This window comes from Vigna unguiculata, chromosome 11, assembly GCF_037176805.1.
Source record: "Vigna unguiculata cultivar grain cowpea cultivar isolate G323 ecotype 2 chromosome 11, ASM3717680v1, whole genome shotgun sequence".
NCBI classification, from domain to species: Eukaryota; Viridiplantae; Streptophyta; class Magnoliopsida; order Fabales; family Fabaceae; genus Vigna; species Vigna unguiculata.
The window spans coordinates 1,319,130-1,339,386 of NC_140802.1; the positions used below are offsets into that span (position 1 = coordinate 1,319,130).

The 20,257-nt window shown below is 29.6% G+C and overlaps 2 protein-coding genes across 2 annotated transcripts; one reads left to right on the forward strand and one right to left on the reverse strand.

Annotated features, from left to right (window-relative positions):
* Positions 1-243: 243 nt before the first annotated feature.
* Positions 244-4,170, reverse strand: LOC114169044 (RING-H2 finger protein ATL7-like). Its single transcript, XM_028054061.2, has 5 exons — positions 3,724-4,170; positions 3,555-3,637; positions 2,249-2,429; positions 1,543-1,741; positions 244-593 (listed from the first exon to the last, which is right to left on the reverse strand). Exons 1-4 carry the CDS (start codon positions 4,000-4,002, stop codon positions 1,580-1,582), a joined length of 705 nt encoding a protein of 234 aa, XP_027909862.1. The 5' UTR covers positions 4,003-4,170; the 3' UTR covers positions 244-593; positions 1,543-1,579.
* A 10,840-nt stretch (positions 4,171-15,010) lies between these two features.
* Positions 15,011-19,699, forward strand: LOC146880819 (uncharacterized). Its single transcript, XM_085668866.1, has 9 exons — positions 15,011-15,205; positions 15,297-15,480; positions 15,550-18,149; positions 18,274-18,336; positions 18,879-18,956; positions 19,058-19,167; positions 19,283-19,361; positions 19,451-19,515; positions 19,621-19,699. Exons 1-9 carry the CDS (start codon positions 15,011-15,013, stop codon positions 19,697-19,699), a joined length of 3,453 nt encoding a protein of 1,150 aa, XP_085524992.1.
* Positions 19,700-20,257: the final 558 nt, after the last annotated feature.

A 20,257-nucleotide genomic window follows, 5' to 3' on the forward strand; every position in this document is an offset into this window, starting at 1 on the left:
ATTTTATAAATAAAATATATAAATAATTTAAATATATTTCCACAGTAAAATTATTCAATTTTACAAAAATATAATCATTATATTAATTTTTTTATTTATTTATAAACTTAAATTTATCTAATAAATATATTCTTTCTTTTCTTTTAAGTGTGTGTTACAAGGGTAAAAGTAACAGCACTTGTACATATATAAAACTTCTTCCACAATCATTAATCAATGATAACGTGATTTGCTCATGAGAAAAAGTCAAGTATACATGAATTTTTGACTAAATTGTCATTTTAATATCTTTAATTTACATAAAGATAATAATCATGTTTTAATTATCAATTAATAGTTGAGAATCAAAAGATACTTTTCACTTATGAAGTAAACTATTTTAGGTACACTACCTAAAGTTATAATGCTTGAAAGATCCATTCATTCAGTGAACCATAAGTTACAATAATTATGAGTCAATTCATATGTGCCATCAAAGTTGTAGTTTCCCGAATGAAGACATTTCTTGCTCAAGTATCAATCTATGCAGATTGTTGTTGTGCATACTCTGGAGAGCTTCAACTGAGTTGGAAGATCCAAGTATGGCAATTTATCTGGATTTCATCAATTTAATAATGGGAGTGATTAAGAACATGATATACAACTACTCAATGCAAAGTTGGAATCATAACTCAACTAATGATCCTTTTCAAGTTTTTCACCAATGAGCAGAAGAAGATACATGAAAAGAAAGGTAATGGATTGAAGATGGAAATCAACTTAATTGTTTTACCTTAAATAAAGATTTATAAAAGGCAAACATTTCAAAACAATCTTATTTCAATAAATACATGAATTGAACCAAAGAATTAGCTTTTCATTTCATAATGTTATATAAATGATTGAAGCACAAAAAAGATTACATGTATTTTATTTTAAATACGTAAAAGATAACACATATCCCATGCATGACCCAGGTAACCACACTAGTACAAACCAATGTCATATGATGTTGAACATTCAAAATTCCCTTCTGATAATATACAAATCCCTCCTATGAAAAGTAAACAATAGTTTCTAAGGCTTTTAATCATTTACAAGAATAATAAATAAATTCAATATTTTCATTCCTCCACACTGTTCATCCCCATCTCTAGTTCTCTTTTGTTACTTTTATCCTTATGAATTGGTTGTTCTACACTGTTCATCCCCATCTCTAGTTGTTACTTCAACATTCTTAGATCTTGTCTCTGTTTCTCTCATTACAACCATTCCCAACATCAAACACTAATGACTGAGAAAATTAACCTAAGAAACTTGTTTTTCATCAAACATGAATTTAAAGTCTAGTGCAAAAACATATCATTTCATACAATCTTCTACATGACCGAATTTTCAAACACACTGATACTTCATACAGAAAACTTTCACCAACTGACGAAGCTACCTTGTAAATAAACCATACAGTGAACAAGTATACCATGTTGTAGCTTTGTCACTGTCCGTATCAATTGAGGTGCAAACATTGATTGCAATAAATATGAAGAAAGCAAAATAAATTACCATAAAGAGTCTCTAATGCCACGATGCTCTTTAGCTCTTATTGATTGTCTTGCTCATTTTGCCCTTCAACATCAATGCAAGGAGCGCTGATTGCAACTTCTCCAGAGACATTGCGGAGGACAGTGGTTTCTGTATGCACAGTAGATCTTGATTCAGATAATTCCACTGCTTGTGCTTCTTCATTGTTCTGTGACTGTGTCTGTTCCAGTTGTCAGTATATGTGTGATGCATGACCATTGATCAGTGATCTAAACAGTCCAGTTCTATTGAGAATAACCACTCATCTAATATAAACAATGACTCAATTGAATTGCTATAAATTCACCTACTACAGTATCTTCCTATGAATCCTCCTTTATATCTCCAAGACATTAAAATTTATTTACTGTTTTATTCAATACTTTCCTTGTAGAAAACCAGAAGATTTATACGCAGATATATCAATATTGAATTATATGCATCCATATTAATATGATATGAGTATGTTTACACTTGAATTTTGAAAAGGTATATTGTATTGATTTGTCATTAATGCTGAACATGTGGACTTGAAAAAGGGTCAAGCTTAAAACCATGTGGGACAAAGTAGTGACTTGCAAGCACTCCTTCTCAAACAGTTATAAATTAAAGTCATAAAACTATTTATATATAAAAATCCAGTGCTGAAAAAGGAACCTACAAAATTATTGAAGTTGCTGATATCTACCTGCATATCAGATGTCTGTGTGGAAGATTTAGCTATGGTCAGTAAGGAGAAGCGGCAGAGAGGGCAGGTGGTGTGGGTGGCAAGCCAAAGATCAATGCAGCTCATATGAAAAGTGTGGCCACATGCAGGAATCTGTTGAAGCCTATCCTCTGACTGGTAGTCCAAAAGGCATACTGAGCATCTGCAACAAAGCATATCATGCATGAAGAAACCTAAAACCATGAAAACAATTGTTTTCTGGTCCAACAAATGAGGCTCAAAGCTAAGGGCATCACGAGCAAGTCCTAGAGCATTATTTGGGACATTTCTTTAACATCAGCTGACATTAACTCCAGAAAGAACACTGCAAAATTGTCCTGTCCTTAAGTATATACTCAACTTCAACAACTACAACATTAACAAAATTAATAATTGTTTTATTAGACCTATCGTGTCACTTATTGCTAGACCTCCTGCAACAAATGTTCTGTACTACGAACTTCTGGTTCTCACTAAAATGTTTAGTCCTCAACGTAAAATGTGTTGAAAATCCTACATTGTTGATATAATTAAAATACAGGAACAGATAAGTTTTAGGATGAGCTAGGTCTTAGCAATGATTCTAACACATTATCGAAGTCTATCTTACAATTGAACCTTGCTCAGTACACTAGAAATTGTCTAGTCTTCAATTTATGGAAGATGTTAGACATCTCACATCATCAACTAGTAACATTACTAAAAGCGTATATATTTGAGAAGCAACGCTGATCTAATGACTCCTGATATGATGCTCCGACACGCCTCATAAATGGCGTGTCTCGTGTCTGACACGTATCGGACACCGACACTCGTACGATACTTGTAGGACACACTATGTCCAATCTGAAAAATATTTTTTTATCTTTGACATGATTTTGATGATTAAAATAAGGAACAAATCTTATTCTATCACTACTTTTCGTATATTGGATATTAGATAGATAGATTGAATTCATTTTTGTGTTAGTTGACAATGTGTTAGTTACAATTTCAAACTTAACATGTATATACACTACGTGTCCCGTGTCTTATGTTTTTTCAATTTAGCCGTATCTCCGCATCCGTGTCCGTGTCGTATCCGTACTCGTGTCCGTATCCGGGCAACATATGATCAACCTGGTAAACATGATATCAAAGTCTATCCTTCGTCCTATAGAACGACCATCATGAAGTGAATGCCTAGTCTTATCAATCTCATGCTCAAAATTCGCCATAGAAATAACTAAAACAACCCATAATCTAAGAAAAAGGGGAAACAACAAGTGATAAAAGAAAACGAACTCACTGGGTATCTTTGACAGAGAAGCTTTCCTTGTAGACAATAATGGGCAACATCTCTCTGAGTTCCTTGTTCAAGCCCAATTCAACCTGGCAGAGCAGCAGCCAGAAGCAAATTGAAGAGAAAGAAATGCGAATGAATCGAAGAGGGTGAAAAAGATTGTGACTTTGCTTACAGTGGAGATGGCATTGTGGTTGTGATCGTCGTCGTCGTTGTTGGGAAGACCAAAGTTGGTGATCCAATGGAGCCTGGTTCGCGGTCGGAGGTAGAAGAGGTAGAAGAGAAAGAGGAGAATGAGAGTGAAGAAGATGGGGACACAGAAGATGAAGGCTCTGTAGAGTCTGAGTTCGGTTGAAGCCTCAGATCTGGTGGCGGCGGCGGCGCTGGCGGCGGTGGACCAACAGCCGCACGAAGAGTCGGAGTCGGAGCAGCCACAGGAATAGCCTTCAGACATCACTCACTCCAACACCCAACATCCAACGTACAACAAACACGTAAGAAAAAACCAATATTGATGTGTGAATGTTAATGTGATGGATGATGTTGTGTTGCGTAAGGACAGAGAACTGAATAATTCACTCTGTGAAGACACATCAAATTCAATGATCTTTCTCACTGCAATTCAACTCACAAACGGATATAAATCACACCAATTATTCATTATTTATTTGTTATGCATTTTATTTTTTTTATTTTTTTACCGGCTTTATGTCGAAAGTATAAAATAATTTCCATAAAACATTACTATTTTTTTTACCACACTGTACTTGTATTAAATAAGTAGCTGGAATTGAGATGTCAAGTTGAAATATATATCATTATCTCGTAAGGATTTTTTTGTGAATTATGTATTAAAGAAAGTAACTTAAATTTAATGACTGATATAAGGCTATTAAAATATTAGGAGAGAACGATTTTTTTTTTATCAAGAATACATATCATCGCTATTTTAAATGAAAAATAGATGGTGTATTATAAAGAAAAAGTAAAGTATATGTAGAATGAAATTAAAGTTGAAATTATGTGTTTTTATTATTATCTATAACAATATATAAAGGGGATTCCCCTTTCTGTGTCCACTTTCTTTAATTCCTATTTTACCCTTTTTAATAATATAATAAATTATTTATTATTTTTAAAATTGTTTCAAAAGTAACCGTTATTTTACAGTTTGTTTTTCTCTGCAACCACATCATTTCTATTCCTTTCGTGAAGTTGTTTTGCGTTGCTTATTGTCTTTGTTTTCACACTCACTTTGTCGATGTTATTTATTTTCATTGGACTTCATTGGAGAAAACAATAACGGTATTTTCCATTGTTCCTTTTCATTTATGATTATTCGCTTTGGGTAATTGTCCAATTTCCTTTTTTCATTTATGTTATAGATGTTGGCGACATCTTCTTCGTTGGTGATGGAAATCAGGGTCTCCAAGTCTCCCTTGGGTAATTGACACTTCAAGATCACGAACGAACCGCAAAACTCAGTAAGTTTGACTATCACTTCTGCACAACGACGCATCAAAACGTTAAATTAAATTCATGAAACAAAGTAACGAACCTGAAAAGGAGATGAATGAACAAAGGAACAACAAAAACACTTACTTTCGGAACCTCCAAAACATGCCAGATTCAAAGCCAACTTAAGGATACTTCATATCTGGAACATTGTAATATATTTCATATCTGTTTTCAAATTAAATTAACGCAATGTATTCTAATTTATTTTAAAAAGTACCGTGGCCACTATAAGATAATTTTCTAAACAAAAGCTGTAGTTTATATATAGATTAAATTATTTTAACTTTGAAATCTGAAGGTTAATTAATTCTTAAATTATCAAGCACTGTGCAAAGGAACAGTGTAAAGTTTTTCGTTATGGAGATAGAAGATGAGCGAAAACTGTAAAATAACAGAAAATTGCAAAATGTATATAAAATGTAGGCTGAATTAAAAAGTTCAAAATACACACAGGCGCATAATTCAGCCTGTGTTTTAAAGTTCAATTTTGTGACAGAGAATACCGAAGAGTATAGTATTCATCAGTTTTTAAGTTTGATTATTTATAGAAATCAATTAAACTTAATATTTTTAAAAATAGATGCTTGAACAATTTTAATACGGTTGGAAACAAAAAAACTTAAGGCACTAATGTTAGATTTATTTATATTTAGCCAGTATACATCTTAATGTTCTAATTAAAACATATTTTATAAACTTTTTAATTCAGCCTACATTTTATATCCATTAGTTCAGCCTACATTTTAATTCAGCCTACATTTTATAACAATTGCAAAATCTTTAAATCTATTCAATGCATAATAATGTTTAGGCATGTGAATTTAAATAGTTATGATGAGATGCAAATCGATGTTCGTGGTTCTTTATTGTGGATTTTCCATTATTAAATATTTGTTCATTCGGTTAAAATTCTCACCTTTATGTATATTTAAACCATATCCAACAAACTATTTACTCTATCAAGAAGATGCTACTATAAGTAACAGTAGAGTTTTTTCAACCATTGGACTGATTCGACTTATCTGAATTTGATTCATAAAAAAAAAAAAAGAAGATGAAATTTAGATTTAACCTGATTCATTTATAATTTAGATGTGACCAAATCCAGTTAAAAGTATAATCCATTAATAATGATTTTTTTAATATTTTTATTATAATTATTTGCCGTTTGTAATTATATTAATTGATAATTTAATCTATAACAATATATAAAGGGGATTCCCCTTTTTGTGTCCACTTTTTAAAATACCGATTTTACCCTTTAAATATAACAATTTATTAAATTTTTTAAAATTGACCGTTACTTTTACAAAAATTTTATAAAATCAGATGTCTCTGCTTCTTCTTTATTTATTAATGGTTATTCTTTTATCTGTTCTGATATATTTCACTTTATTTTTAATAAATATAATTCTAATATATATATATATATATATATATATATATATATATTAACTTAATAACATTATCATATTATCACCTACTAATATAATATCACGTATATTTAAAAAATATATACACACAGGCGCGATAGCGCCTGTGTTACGCTAGTTTACAATTATTAGGTTTTATTTATTGTGCACATTAAATATCGATCAATTTAATTTGTTTTTAAAATTTTTGATATTGTACTTGATGATTTAGAAATATATTTATGTATATTTTTTATATTTATATTTTGAAGGCACGGATAATATAAAAAATTCAATAAAAAAATTGACTAAACAGATTTGGTCTATTTAAAATTCAAGGTGAAATATGGACCTTTTTAATTTTTTTTTTCAAAAGTCTAGTTTAGGCTTGAAATCTTATTATCTTGGTTAGTTTGACTTATATTCTATTAATTTCTTTTAAGAGTCTAATTTATATAAAACTTTTTCCAACATGAATACGATAAAGCCGTACAACAAAATCTGCTTGTAAAAATATTATTAATTATATGTGCTTTATTTTATTAGAATAATTGTGATGTGAAATGTGCTTGTAAAAATCTGTATAACAGAAACGATATATAAAAAATGCACATAATGAACTATTCTTCTTGTAGCTTTAATATTTATTGTTAGAACTTTAAATTTAAATCTAAGTCTTATGTAATAATAAAAATATTAAATAAAATATTATTTTAAACTATATGTGAATTTATTATTTTAAAATTTTGAATTAAAATTAGTGTGAATTATCTATAACAATATATAAAGGGGATTCCCCTTTCTGTGTCCACTTTCTTTAATTCCTATTTTACCCTTTTTAATAATATAATAAATTATTTATTATTTTTAAAATTGTTTCAAAAGTAACCGTTATTTTACAGTTTGTTTTTCTCTGCAACCACATCATTTCTATTCCTTTCGTGAAGTTGTTTTGCGTTGCTTATTGTCTTTGTTTTCACACTCACTTTGTCGATGTTATTTATTTTCATTGGACTTCATTGGAGAAAACAATAACGGTATTTTCCATTGTTCCTTTTCATTTATGATTATTCGCTTTGGGTAATTGTCCAATTTCCTTTTTTCATTTATGTTATAGATGTTGGCGACATCTTCTTCGTTGGTGATGGAAATCAGGGTCTCCAAGTCTCCCTTGGGTAATTGACACTTCAAGATCACGAACGAACCGCAAAACTCAGTAAGTTTGACTATCACTTCTGCACAACGACGCATCAAAACGTTAAATTAAATTCATGAAACAAAGTAACGAACCTGAAAAGGAGATGAATGAACAAAGGAACAACAAAAACACTTACTTTCGGAACCTCCAAAACATGCCAGATTCAAAGCCAACTTAAGGATACTTCATATCTGGAACATTGTAATATATTTCATATCTGTTTTCAAATTAAATTAACGCAATGTATTCTAATTTATTTTAAAAAGTACCGTGGCCACTATAAGATAATTTTCTAAACAAAAGCTGTAGTTTATATATAGATTAAATTATTTTAACTTTGAAATCTGAAGGTTAATTAATTCTTAAATTATCAAGCACTGTGCAAAGGAACAGTGTAAAGTTTTTCGTTATGGAGATAGAAGATGAGCGAAAACTGTAAAATAACAGAAAATTGCAAAATGTATATAAAATGTAGGCTGAATTAAAAAGTTCAAAATACACACAGGCGCATAATTCAGCCTGTGTTTTAAAGTTCAATTTTGTGACAGAGAATACCGAAGAGTATAGTATTCATCAGTTTTTAAGTTTGATTATTTATAGAAATCAATTAAACTTAATATTTTTAAAAATAGATGCTTGAACAATTTTAATACGGTTGGAAACAAAAAAACTTAAGGCACTAATGTTAGATTTATTTATATTTAGCCAGTATACATCTTAATGTTCTAATTAAAACATATTTTATAAACTTTTTAATTCAGCCTACATTTTATATCCATTAGTTCAGCCTACATTTTAATTCAGCCTACATTTTATAACAATTGCAAAATCTTTAAATCTATTCAATGCATAATAATGTTTAGGCATGTGAATTTAAATAGTTATGATGAGATGCAAATCGATGTTCGTGGTTCTTTATTGTGGATTTTCCATTATTAAATATTTGTTCCTTCGGTTAAAATTCTCACCTTTATGTATATTTAAACCATATCCAACAAACTATTTACTCTATCAAGAAGATGATACTATAAGTAACAGTAGAGTTTTTTCAACCATTGGACTGATTCGACTTATCTGAATTTGATTCATAAAAAAAAAAAAGAAGATGAAATTTAGATTTAACCTGATTCATTTATAATTTAGATGTGACCAAATCCAGTTAAAAGTATAATCCATTAATAATGATTTTTTTAATATTTTTATTATAATTATTTGCCGTTTGTAATTATATTAATTGATAATTTAATCTATAACAATATATAAAGGGGATTCCCCTTTTTGTGTCCACTTTTTAAAATACCGATTTTACCCTTTAAATATAACAATTTATTAAATTTTTTAAAATTGACCGTTACTTTTACAAAAATTTTATAAAATCAGATGTCTCTGCTTCTTCTTTATTTATTAATGGTTATTCTTTTATCTGTTCTGATATATTTCACTTTATTTTTAATAAATATAATTCTAATATATATATATATATATATATATATATATATATATATTAACTTAATAACATTATCATATTATCACCTACTAATATAATATCACGTATATTTAAAAAATATATACACACAGGCGCGATAGCGCCTGTGTTACGCTAGTTTACAATTATTAGGTTTTATTTATTGTGCACATTAAATATCGATCAATTTAATTTGTTTTTAAAATTTTTGATATTGTACTTGATGATTTAGAAATATATTTATGTATATTTTTTATATTTATATTTTGAAGGCACGGATAATATAAAAAATTCAATAAAAAAATTGACTAAACAGATTTGGTCTATTTAAAATTCAAGGTGAAATATGGACCTTTTTAATTTTTTTTTTCAAAAGTCTAGTTTAGGCTTGAAATCTTATTATCTTGGTTAGTTTGACTTATATTCTATTAATTTCTTTTAAGAGTCTAATTTATATAAAACTTTTTCCAACATGAATACGATAAAGCCGTACAACAAAATCTGCTTGTAAAAATATTATTAATTATATGTGCTTTATTTTATTAGAATAATTGTGATGTGAAATGTGCTTGTAAAAATCTGTATAACAGAAACGATATATAAAAAATGCACATAATGAACTATTCTTCTTGTAGCTTTAATATTTATTGTTAGAACTTTAAATTTAAATCTAAGTCTTATGTAATAATAAAAATATTAAATAAAATATTATTTTAAACTATATGTGAATTTATTATTTTAAAATTTTGAATTAAAATTAGTGTGAATTATCTATAACAATATATAAAGGGGATTCCCCTTTCTGTGTCCACTTTCTTTAATTCCTATTTTACCCTTTTTAATAATATAATAAATTATTTATTATTTTTAAAATTGTTTCAAAAGTAACCGTTATTTTACAGTTTGTTTTTCTCTGCAACCACATCATTTCTATTCCTTTCGTGAAGTTGTTTTGCGTTGCTTATTGTCTTTGTTTTCACACTCACTTTGTCGATGTTATTTATTTTCATTGGACTTCATTGGAGAAAACAATAACGGTATTTTCCATTGTTCCTTTTCATTTATGATTATTCGCTTTGGGTAATTGTCCAATTTCCTTTTTTCATTTATGTTATAGATGTTGGCGACATCTTCTTCGTTGGTGATGGAAATCAGGGTCTCCAAGTCTCCCTTGGGTAATTGACACTTCAAGATCACGAACGAACCGCAAAACTCAGTAAGTTTGACTATCACTTCTGCACAACGACGCATCAAAACGTTAAATTAAATTCATGAAACAAAGTAACGAACCTGAAAAGGAGATGAATGAACAAAGGAACAACAAAAACACTTACTTTCGGAACCTCCAAAACATGCCAGATTCAAAGCCAACTTAAGGATACTTCATATCTGGAACATTGTAATATATTTCATATCTGTTTTCAAATTAAATTAACGCAATGTATTCTAATTTATTTTAAAAAGTACCGTGGCCACTATAAGATAATTTTCTAAACAAAAGCTGTAGTTTATATATAGATTAAATTATTTTAACTTTGAAATCTGAAGGTTAATTAATTCTTAAATTATCAAGCACTGTGCAAAGGAACAGTGTAAAGTTTTTCGTTATGGAGATAGAAGATGAGCGAAAACTGTAAAATAACAGAAAATTGCAAAATGTATATAAAATGTAGGCTGAATTAAAAAGTTCAAAATACACACAGGCGCATAATTCAGCCTGTGTTTTAAAGTTCAATTTTGTGACAGAGAATACCGAAGAGTATAGTATTCATCAGTTTTTAAGTTTGATTATTTATAGAAATCAATTAAACTTAATATTTTTAAAAATAGATGCTTGAACAATTTTAATACGGTTGGAAACAAAAAAACTTAAGGCACTAATGTTAGATTTATTTATATTTAGCCAGTATACATCTTAATGTTCTAATTAAAACATATTTTATAAACTTTTTAATTCAGCCTACATTTTATATCCATTAGTTCAGCCTACATTTTAATTCAGCCTACATTTTATAACAATTGCAAAATCTTTAAATCTATTCAATGCATAATAATGTTTAGGCATGTGAATTTAAATAGTTATGATGAGATGCAAATCGATGTTCGTGGTTCTTTATTGTGGATTTTCCATTATTAAATATTTGTTCCTTCGGTTAAAATTCTCACCTTTATGTATATTTAAACCATATCCAACAAACTATTTACTCTATCAAGAAGATGCTACTATAAGTAACAGTAGAGTTTTTTCAACCATTGGACTGATTCGACTTATCTGAATTTGATTCATAAAAAAAAAAAAGAAGATGAAATTTAGATTTAACCTGATTCATTTATAATTTAGATGTGACCAAATCCAGTTAAAAGTATAATCCATTAATAATGATTTTTTTAATATTTTTATTATAATTATTTGCCGTTTGTAATTATATTAATTGATAATTTAATCTATAACAATATATAAAGGGGATTCCCCTTTTTGTGTCCACTTTTTAAAATACCGATTTTACCCTTTAAATATAACAATTTATTAAATTTTTTAAAATTGACCGTTACTTTTACAAAAATTTTATAAAATCAGATGTCTCTGCTTCTTCTTTATTTATTAATGGTTATTCTTTTATCTGTTCTGATATATTTCACTTTATTTTTAATAAATATAATTCTAATATATATATATATATATATATATATATATATATATATATATATATATTAACTTAATAACATTATTATATTATCACCTACTAATATAATATCACGTATATTTAAAAAATATATACACACAGGCGCGATAGCGCCTGTGTTACGCTAGTATTTAAGAATTATTATGATATTAATAATATTTATTTAAATATTTAATTTATCTGTTGGTCCATATATATAAACTAACGGTTTAATTTTTAACAATTATTTTTACAATAATATTTTATAAAATAAATATTTTTTATTATATTATTATAAATAAGTGAGTTATATTATAATATAATAAATATATAAAATAAATATTATAATAAGATTAGTGTTAAAGTAATAAATTATAACAGTATAATCATGTATTAATATGAAATTTAAGATGTAATTTTCTTCTTATTATTGTACAAATCTCTATGTCCCTAGCCTTATGTCCAAACAAAACATAAAATATACTAATACTAAGCAATTTTTTTTAGAAATTAGCAACTTTTTTACATTCTGTGTTATTTTAAAACTGACAAATTACTTTTTTTAATTATGAATTTTTTTTTTCTTCAGTAACTTGCTAACTAGCCTGTCATCATTTGCATTGCTGCTCTTCATTGTTACATCAAATCAAATTTTGTAGTCTTTCTACTCACACATTTAGGTATTTCTTCCTATATCATTATCTTCTTTTAGTTTTATTTGTTGTACATATTATGCACTACTTTCATTGTCCTTCTTTTCATTCATTACTTTCTTCCAAGTAATACATTTTTAAATTTATATTAATTTTGGATTTATTATTTATTATTTTTTGTTTAAATAGACAACATACCTAAATGGAAAATATTCCTTCTAACAAATCAACATCAGAACAACAAAGACAAAGATGGAGAATAAATGCTGCAAATAGAAGACGTAGAATGACCCCCCAACAAAGACTTATTGAACAGTCTAAAAGAAGGAAAAATAATCCTGAAAACACAACCAACATTGTCCAAATGCCAAACAGAGCTCCCCGATTGAGAATGACATCTATTCGACAAATGGCTCGGTCCGTAACTAATGCAGGTAACATCACATTTTTCCTCATCACTATTGTATGTAAACTATATATTCGATTTAAATAAAATTTAACTTAGCTTCTAAATATTAGGTTATGGTTTGGTCCCACAAAGGTTTGCAGGACGTAATGATAATGACGAAGAACCAAGTAATACACATATTACTGAAACCCTACATGGTCAGTCAATTTTATTCATCAATATTTAATCCATGTTATTTACTTACCATTTTATGAAATATTTACATATTTATATTTATTATGCTTCATGCTTTCACATAACAGGTTCTCCTCATGCACCGCAAAGGTTTGAAGAATATAATGTATATGAAGCATTGTCAAGTACTTCACCTGTCAGTAACATAGATTGTGGTTAGTACACTATATTTGTATTATGTACAACAGTAAAAAACATATATAAACAATAATGTATTCTAACAATCTTAAAAATACTTCATAGATAATTACATTTACTTACGCTTAAATGTAAAATTATATCTAACCCTATACAAAAAAGTATAATACAACTTCTTTGTTTAGGTTTAAACCCACCTCATCACTACTGTATGTCATTAGCCGAGAAAATCCTTCCGAATATGCTTACATTCTTTTTAGTTCTTTCCTGTAAAGTATATATTTGCTTCAAATACAATTTATCTTATTTTTTAAATATTAGGTTATGGTTTTGCCCCACAAAGGTTTCCAGGACGTAATCATAGTGAAGCAGGACCAAGTAATACGCACATTACTGACAGGTTTCCAAGACGTAATGATAATGAAGCAGGACCAAGTAATACGCACATTACTGACAGGTTTCCAGGTCGTAATGATAATGAAGCAGGGCCAAGTAATACACACATTACTGGCACTGAACATGGTTAGTCAACTTTATTCATCAATAGTTAATTTATGTTGTTTACATACCATTTCAAAAAATATTTTCATTCTATTTATTTACTATTATAGGATTTGTAATTATGATTTTGATATAATTTATTACGATGTTGAAAAATAAAACACCTTTAAGTATCGTTAATTTTTGCAATTACTTCCTTTTTTTTCTCTATGTATCAAGATATGATTATACTTTATTACCAACTATCATGGTTTTTAATTTTCTCTTTATTTATTACAGTGATATTGGTTTTTTATTATGCACTTTTTTTCATTGATTTAATACCACACAGGTTATGGTTTTCCTACACAAAGATTGGAAGGATGTAATCATAATGAAGCAGGACAAAGTAATACACACGTCAATGCCCTTCAACATGGTTAGTAAATTATTTCCATCAATAGTTAATACTAATTTTGGTACCATTGAACCTTATTTGTATCTTTTTCCTACCATAATTAATACATGTTGTGCTTTAAGAATGCACTTTTCATACTTTTGGAATTTATAATACTACATTATTTACTATTCCTCCAATTTATCACAATAATGTAGATATGCTACATGGATTCCCCCGAACACATAATAGTGCTAGAAATTTTTTAAATACGGTTCCGATGCTCAAATTTCAATTGTCTACACCAACTACATGTCCACATTGTCATGCACGATTATTTTATCATGAATCGCGCGATATGTGTTGCTCTGGTGGGAAAGTCTTACTTCCACGTGTTCCTCCTCCACATGAGCTTCTTCAAATATTTTCAGATCAAACATCTGAAAGTAGACATTTTAGACAACATATAAGAAGTTACAATCATGTCTTCTCATTCACTTCTCTTGGTGTTCATATGGATGAAACTATAGTAGCAAATGGTCGTGGTATATATAGTTTTCGTGCTCAAGGTGCAATCTATCATAGGATAGGAGGATTTTATCCAAATGATGGGTCCAGACCCCGGTTTTTGCAGTTGTACATTTATGACACTGAACATGAATTACAAAATAGGATGTTGGAAAACCCTCAACTTCATCAAACTATTGTTCATAAATTGCAACAAATATTACACCGGTGCAATCCTTTTGTGCATGTATTTCGACAACTTGCTCAAGAACCAAATATTCAGATATGTTCTTTACTCATTAAAGAGCGTCCTGCGAATCAACCACAGTATAATCTTCCAACTGCATCTCAAGTAGCAGCTATTATTGTTACTGCAGACACATAATCAATGGCACGTGGCCGAGATATTAAAGTTGTAGGTCATGATGGAAATTTAATAAACATACAAGAAACCGTAGGATATTATGATCCTTTACAATATCCTTTATTATTTCCATTTGGAACATATGGCTGGGACACCAACACAAAAAATCATAATGGCCAAAGTATCTCTTGCCGAGAATATTATAGTTTCATGCTTCAGGTAACTTCTATCATAATTATCCCAGTTTCATTAAATTATGTAATATTAAGAAGGCTAACATATTTTAGAAACACGTGATTATTTAATGTAGATTCGTCCAAATGATCAGTCTGTAATATTACAAGCGGGACGACTTTTACAACAATATGTTGTAGATAACTACGTTAAGATTGAGACCGGAAGGTTACGATGGATTCGTAATCATCAAAACAACATTCGTGCTGAAGTGTACCAAGGTTTGCAGGATGCTTTGCATGAAGGACAAACTCACGCAGGTAAATATATTTAAAACAACATTTATTACATCTAATTATATTATCATTCACTCTTTCATTTCTTTGAAGATACTGTTGGAAAGAGGACAATATTACCATCGTCATTTATTGGTAGTCGTCGAGACTTGACACAACGATATCAAGATGGTATGGCAATTGTTGCTCACAATGGAAAACCTGATATTTTTCTTACAATGACATGCAATCCATCTTGGAGTGAAATTTCTTCTGAACTACAAAATCAACAAACTCCACAAGATCGCCCTGACTTGCTCACAAGAATCTTTCGAGCAAAATTTGAGCAATTGAAGGAAGATGTTGTTAATAAAGGAGTCCTCGGAAAAGTTAATAGTTATATGTATGTTACTGAATTTCAAAAACGTGGGTTGCCGCATGTACATATGCTATTGATCTTAGATAATAATGATAAGTTACGTGATCCACAAGATTATGATAGCATTGTGAGGGCAGAAATACCAAATAAGGCAGAAGAACCACAATTGCATGAAGCTGTGTTGAAACACATGATACATGGTCCTTGCGGAACTCTCAATCCTAGATCACCATGTATGAAGCGCAATCAATGCCAAAAGAGATTTCCCAAGGATTTCTTGGAAGAAACACGACAAGGTAATGATTCATATCCACAATATAGAAGACGTTTTGATGAACCAATTTCCATAAATAGAAATGTGACTGTTGACAATAGATGGGTGGTTCCTTATAATCCTTGGTTACTCTTAAAATACGACTGTCATATAAATGTTGAGGTCTGCAGCAGCATCAAAAGTATTAAATATTTGTATAAGTATGTTTACAAAGGACCGGATCGAGTAGCAATGGAGATTCATAGAGGACCAATTATAGATGAAGTCCAGCAATATCTCGATGCTAGATGGATTTGTGCTCCCGAGGCTTTATGGAAAATCTTCAGATTTACAATCTATCGAATGAATCCAGCTGTTGAAAGATTGCAAATTCATTTACCAAATCGACAACAAGTGCGATTTTATAAGCACCAAAACATCAATGACGTGTTGAATGATGATAACAACTCCAAAACCATGCTCACACAATTTTTTGCACTCAATCAAAGAGATCCCCAATCTAGAACATTTTTGTATCGGGAAATTCCAGAGCATTATTGTTGGAATAATAGACATAAGGAATGGTATCCAAGAAGGTCAAACAAGAAAGTTATCGGCCGAATGTATACTGTATCTCCTTCTGAAGGAGATAAGTTCTTCTTGCGGGTTTTGCTTTCTCACATAAGAGGACCAACCAGTTGGGAATATCTATTATCACCAAATGAAACATATTGTCACACATTCAAAAAGGCGGCTGAGAAATGGGGCTTTTTAGAAAGTGACAATAGTATTCATGAATGCTTAGTTGAAGCATCAACTTTACAAATGCCATATGCTTTACGAAGACTATTTGTGACCATATTACTTTTTTGTGAACCAACTGATGTTAGAAGCCTTTGGAATCACTTCCACACCTATATGCTAGAAGATTATACTTCAACCAACACTTCTGTCAATGAGAACTTGATTCCTATGTTATTGAGGGATTTAAATGACCTTTTAATTCAGCATGGTAAAACAATCAAGGATTTTGATTTGCCACCTTTATCTTATGATGCATTGGCAACTACTTCAGTACCAAGAATTATACAAGAAGAATTATCAATACAGATACCTACTGAAGATGTTGACAATGTACACAGATTGAATCATGACCAACTCATTGCCTTCAATACCATTTTAGATGTAATCAACCGTAATCAAAGTCAAGTCTTTTTTGTGGATGGACCAGGCGGAACCGGTAAAACATTTCTTTATCGTACTTTAATTGCACATTGTAGGAGCAACGATCAAATTATTTTAGCTACAGCCTCCTCTGGTATAGCAGCAACATTATTACCGGGTGGTAGAACTGCACATTCTCGATTTAAAATACCTATCAATGTCGAGGCCGGTTCGTTTTGTTCTATAAGTAAACAATCAGATCTTGCAAAACTAATAAAAATAGCAAAGGCAATTATTTGGGATGAAGCACCCATGATTAACAAATATGTTTTGGAGGCACTAGATCGAACATTAAAGGACATTCTAGATTCTGATGCTCCATTTGGGGGGAAAGTGATCATATTAGGAGGTGATTTTCGTCAGGTACTGTCAGTTGTTCAAAAAGGTACAAAAGCACAAATGATTTCTGCCTGTATTATTAACTCTCATTTATGGAGTAACACAAAGATATTACATTTACAACAAAACATGAGATCATTACAAGATCACAATTTTGCTGAATATCTCATGCGCATTGGAGATGGTATTGAACCAACACAAGTTGATGACATGGTTAAAATACCCCAACAACTAGCAATATCATGGGAAGGAGAAACCTCAATACAACACCTCATACACCAAACTTTTCCTCAGTTACAATTTCATACATGGGATGCATCTTATATGGCTGAACGAGCCATACTAACTCCAAAAAATGAAGATGTAGAAAAACTTAATGACATAATGATCGATCTATTTCCAGGAGAAGATCGTAATTTGTTGTCATTTGATGAGGTTGAAGGAGACACATATCATTTATACCAACATGAGTACTTACACACTATTTGTCCAGGAGGTTTGCCACCACATAACTTAAAGGTTAAAAAAGGATCACCGTTAATGTTGTTGCGAAACATAGACCCTAAATCTGGGTTATGTAATGGGACAAGATTATTATGTCGTGGGTTCTATATGAACATGCTGGATGTTGAAATATTGACAGGTCACCATGCAGGAAAAAGAGCTTTCTTACCAAGAATTAAACATAAAACAACAGAGAGTGCAGGTCTTCCTTTTGTGCTTATTAGGAAACAATTCCCTGTGAGATTGAGTTTTGCAATTACCATAAATAAATCACAAGGACAAACTATACCTACCGTTGGAATTTACCTTCCACGACATGTTTTTAGCCATGGTCAATTATATGTTGCTTTATCAAGAGGTGTTTCTCAAACTTCCACAAAAATCCTTATTAAAGAAGGACACCTTGAAGGACAAGAAGGCATTTTTACCAAGAATGTTGTTTATAAGGAAATTTTGTTATCTCAAAACTAGGTATTGTTCGTTTTTTACTTCATTTATGTCATTAAAATGACTATATTTTCATATTCTACCCAATTATACTTATATTTACAACTACGAAAATAAAATTCATCATATTTATTTTATACCTGGCAGGTACGATAATAACTAAGGACAACTTACACCTCAATGAAGAATTACATGTAAGTCATTTCCACACATTTATACCACAAGAGGTGATATGCGATAAGTGTAGTTTTAAAAGTTTAGTTCCCAATCTTGCAATAGTTGACATTTTCTTTGTAGAATGCAAAATTTATGAACCAATGGAACACTTGGAAGGATGAATATTCACTTTCATTGGTTAAGCCAATAGACAACAAGGTAATCAAATTAATTCATTTCAATTATAATATGTCATGTTTACATATATCAATACAACTCTATTGTGCATCGTGTTTACATATATTGTTCTTCAATTGTAGATTCATCATTTGAAAATTTATTCTGTTGGTTGGGGATCCACTGTGATAACTGATAAAACACAACTTTCAAATCTAATCAAACGAGAATTACTTTCTCAAAAGACATGCAGGTATTATGCACATTTAAAATTATTTACTTTCTTCCATTATACTTTCTTCCATTATTCTTCTATAATACCACAAAAAATCTTTATTCTTTTTTATTTAACTTCTTTCCATTACCAGGAAACAACAAAAATCATTACCAATCCATACTCGCTACAACAACAATCTTTGTGTTTATCAAAATATATGCATCAATGAGGTTATTACTATTTCTTCAATATTTGTATACCATTACATATACATTTAATGACTCATAAGTAAATAACATTATTCAATGATATTTTTTAGTTCTTTAAAACTCAACAACTTATGGACCATGTCTTCTACAAAGAATTAAGAAGACTGCTCCAAAGGTAAATAAAGTTTTTTTTATTATCTATACATAATTCAATTGCTACATAATATTTCTGTTATTTGCATATATATTAGCAATAATATTTACTTTTTTTACAATGCAGGGAAGCTGAAACACATCCTAGACATCAATCTTTATTTGGCCTCCCAATTAAAGAAATGTTTAAGGATGTCGATATATGATACTTTCATTTACTATTTTTTTCTGCATCATGTATGTATGAAATATATATTTCATTCTTTTAATGAATGTATATTTATAAACACCTACTAAAATAGTTTGTATATTTATAAACACCTACCATTGACTCCATCACATATAACTCATTAACTCCAAATCTTGATCAAATGTATTAAATATTAGTTGATATATAATTTTATGAATTAGTAATTTACTGTTTTCTTTTTCAACCAATCTACTTATACCCATCATAAATTGTAATCGATTATTCTTAATATTATACGTATAAATACGTAAAAAAAGCGAACACACAGGCGCGACAGCGCCTGTGTTTTCGCTAGTTTATGTAAGCTGAATTCATGTTTATCATTGACAGATTTTTAAGCATGTTACTAAGTAATTGTTCTTCTTTGTTGTCGTTTCAATAGCTTAAAAGGTCTAAGCAAAGTATCTTAATATATTTAGACATATTCATAGTTTAATGCAGCTAATCACCATACTAAAATCACACATAATTATAAAAAGCTACGTACTTTATAGAAACTTTAAAGTTATTTCAA

Bases quoted from the DNA above. Each gene is read 5' to 3' on its own strand.
- LOC114169044 (XM_028054061.2), bottom strand. From the start codon at position 4,002: ATGTCTGAAGGCTATTCCTGTGGCTGCTCCGACTCCGACTCTTCGTGC. The intron at 2,430-3,554 runs GTGAGTTCGTTT...GCTTTGTTGCAG, and splicing joins TTCTCTGTCAAAGATACCCA to ATGCTCAGTATGCCTTTTGG. The intron at 1,742-2,248 runs GTAGATATCAGC...CAACTGGAACAG, and splicing joins CACAGACATCTGATATGCAG to ACACAGTCACAGAACAATGA.
- LOC146880819 (XM_085668866.1), top strand. From the start codon at position 15,011: ATGGCACGTGGCCGAGATATTAAAGTTGTAGGTCATGATGGAAATTTA. The intron at 18,337-18,878 runs GTCTTCCTTTTG...TTTTCTTTGTAG, and splicing joins TAAAACAACAGAGAGTGCAG to AATGCAAAATTTATGAACCA. The intron at 18,957-19,057 runs GTAATCAAATTA...CTTCAATTGTAG, and splicing joins TTAAGCCAATAGACAACAAG to ATTCATCATTTGAAAATTTA.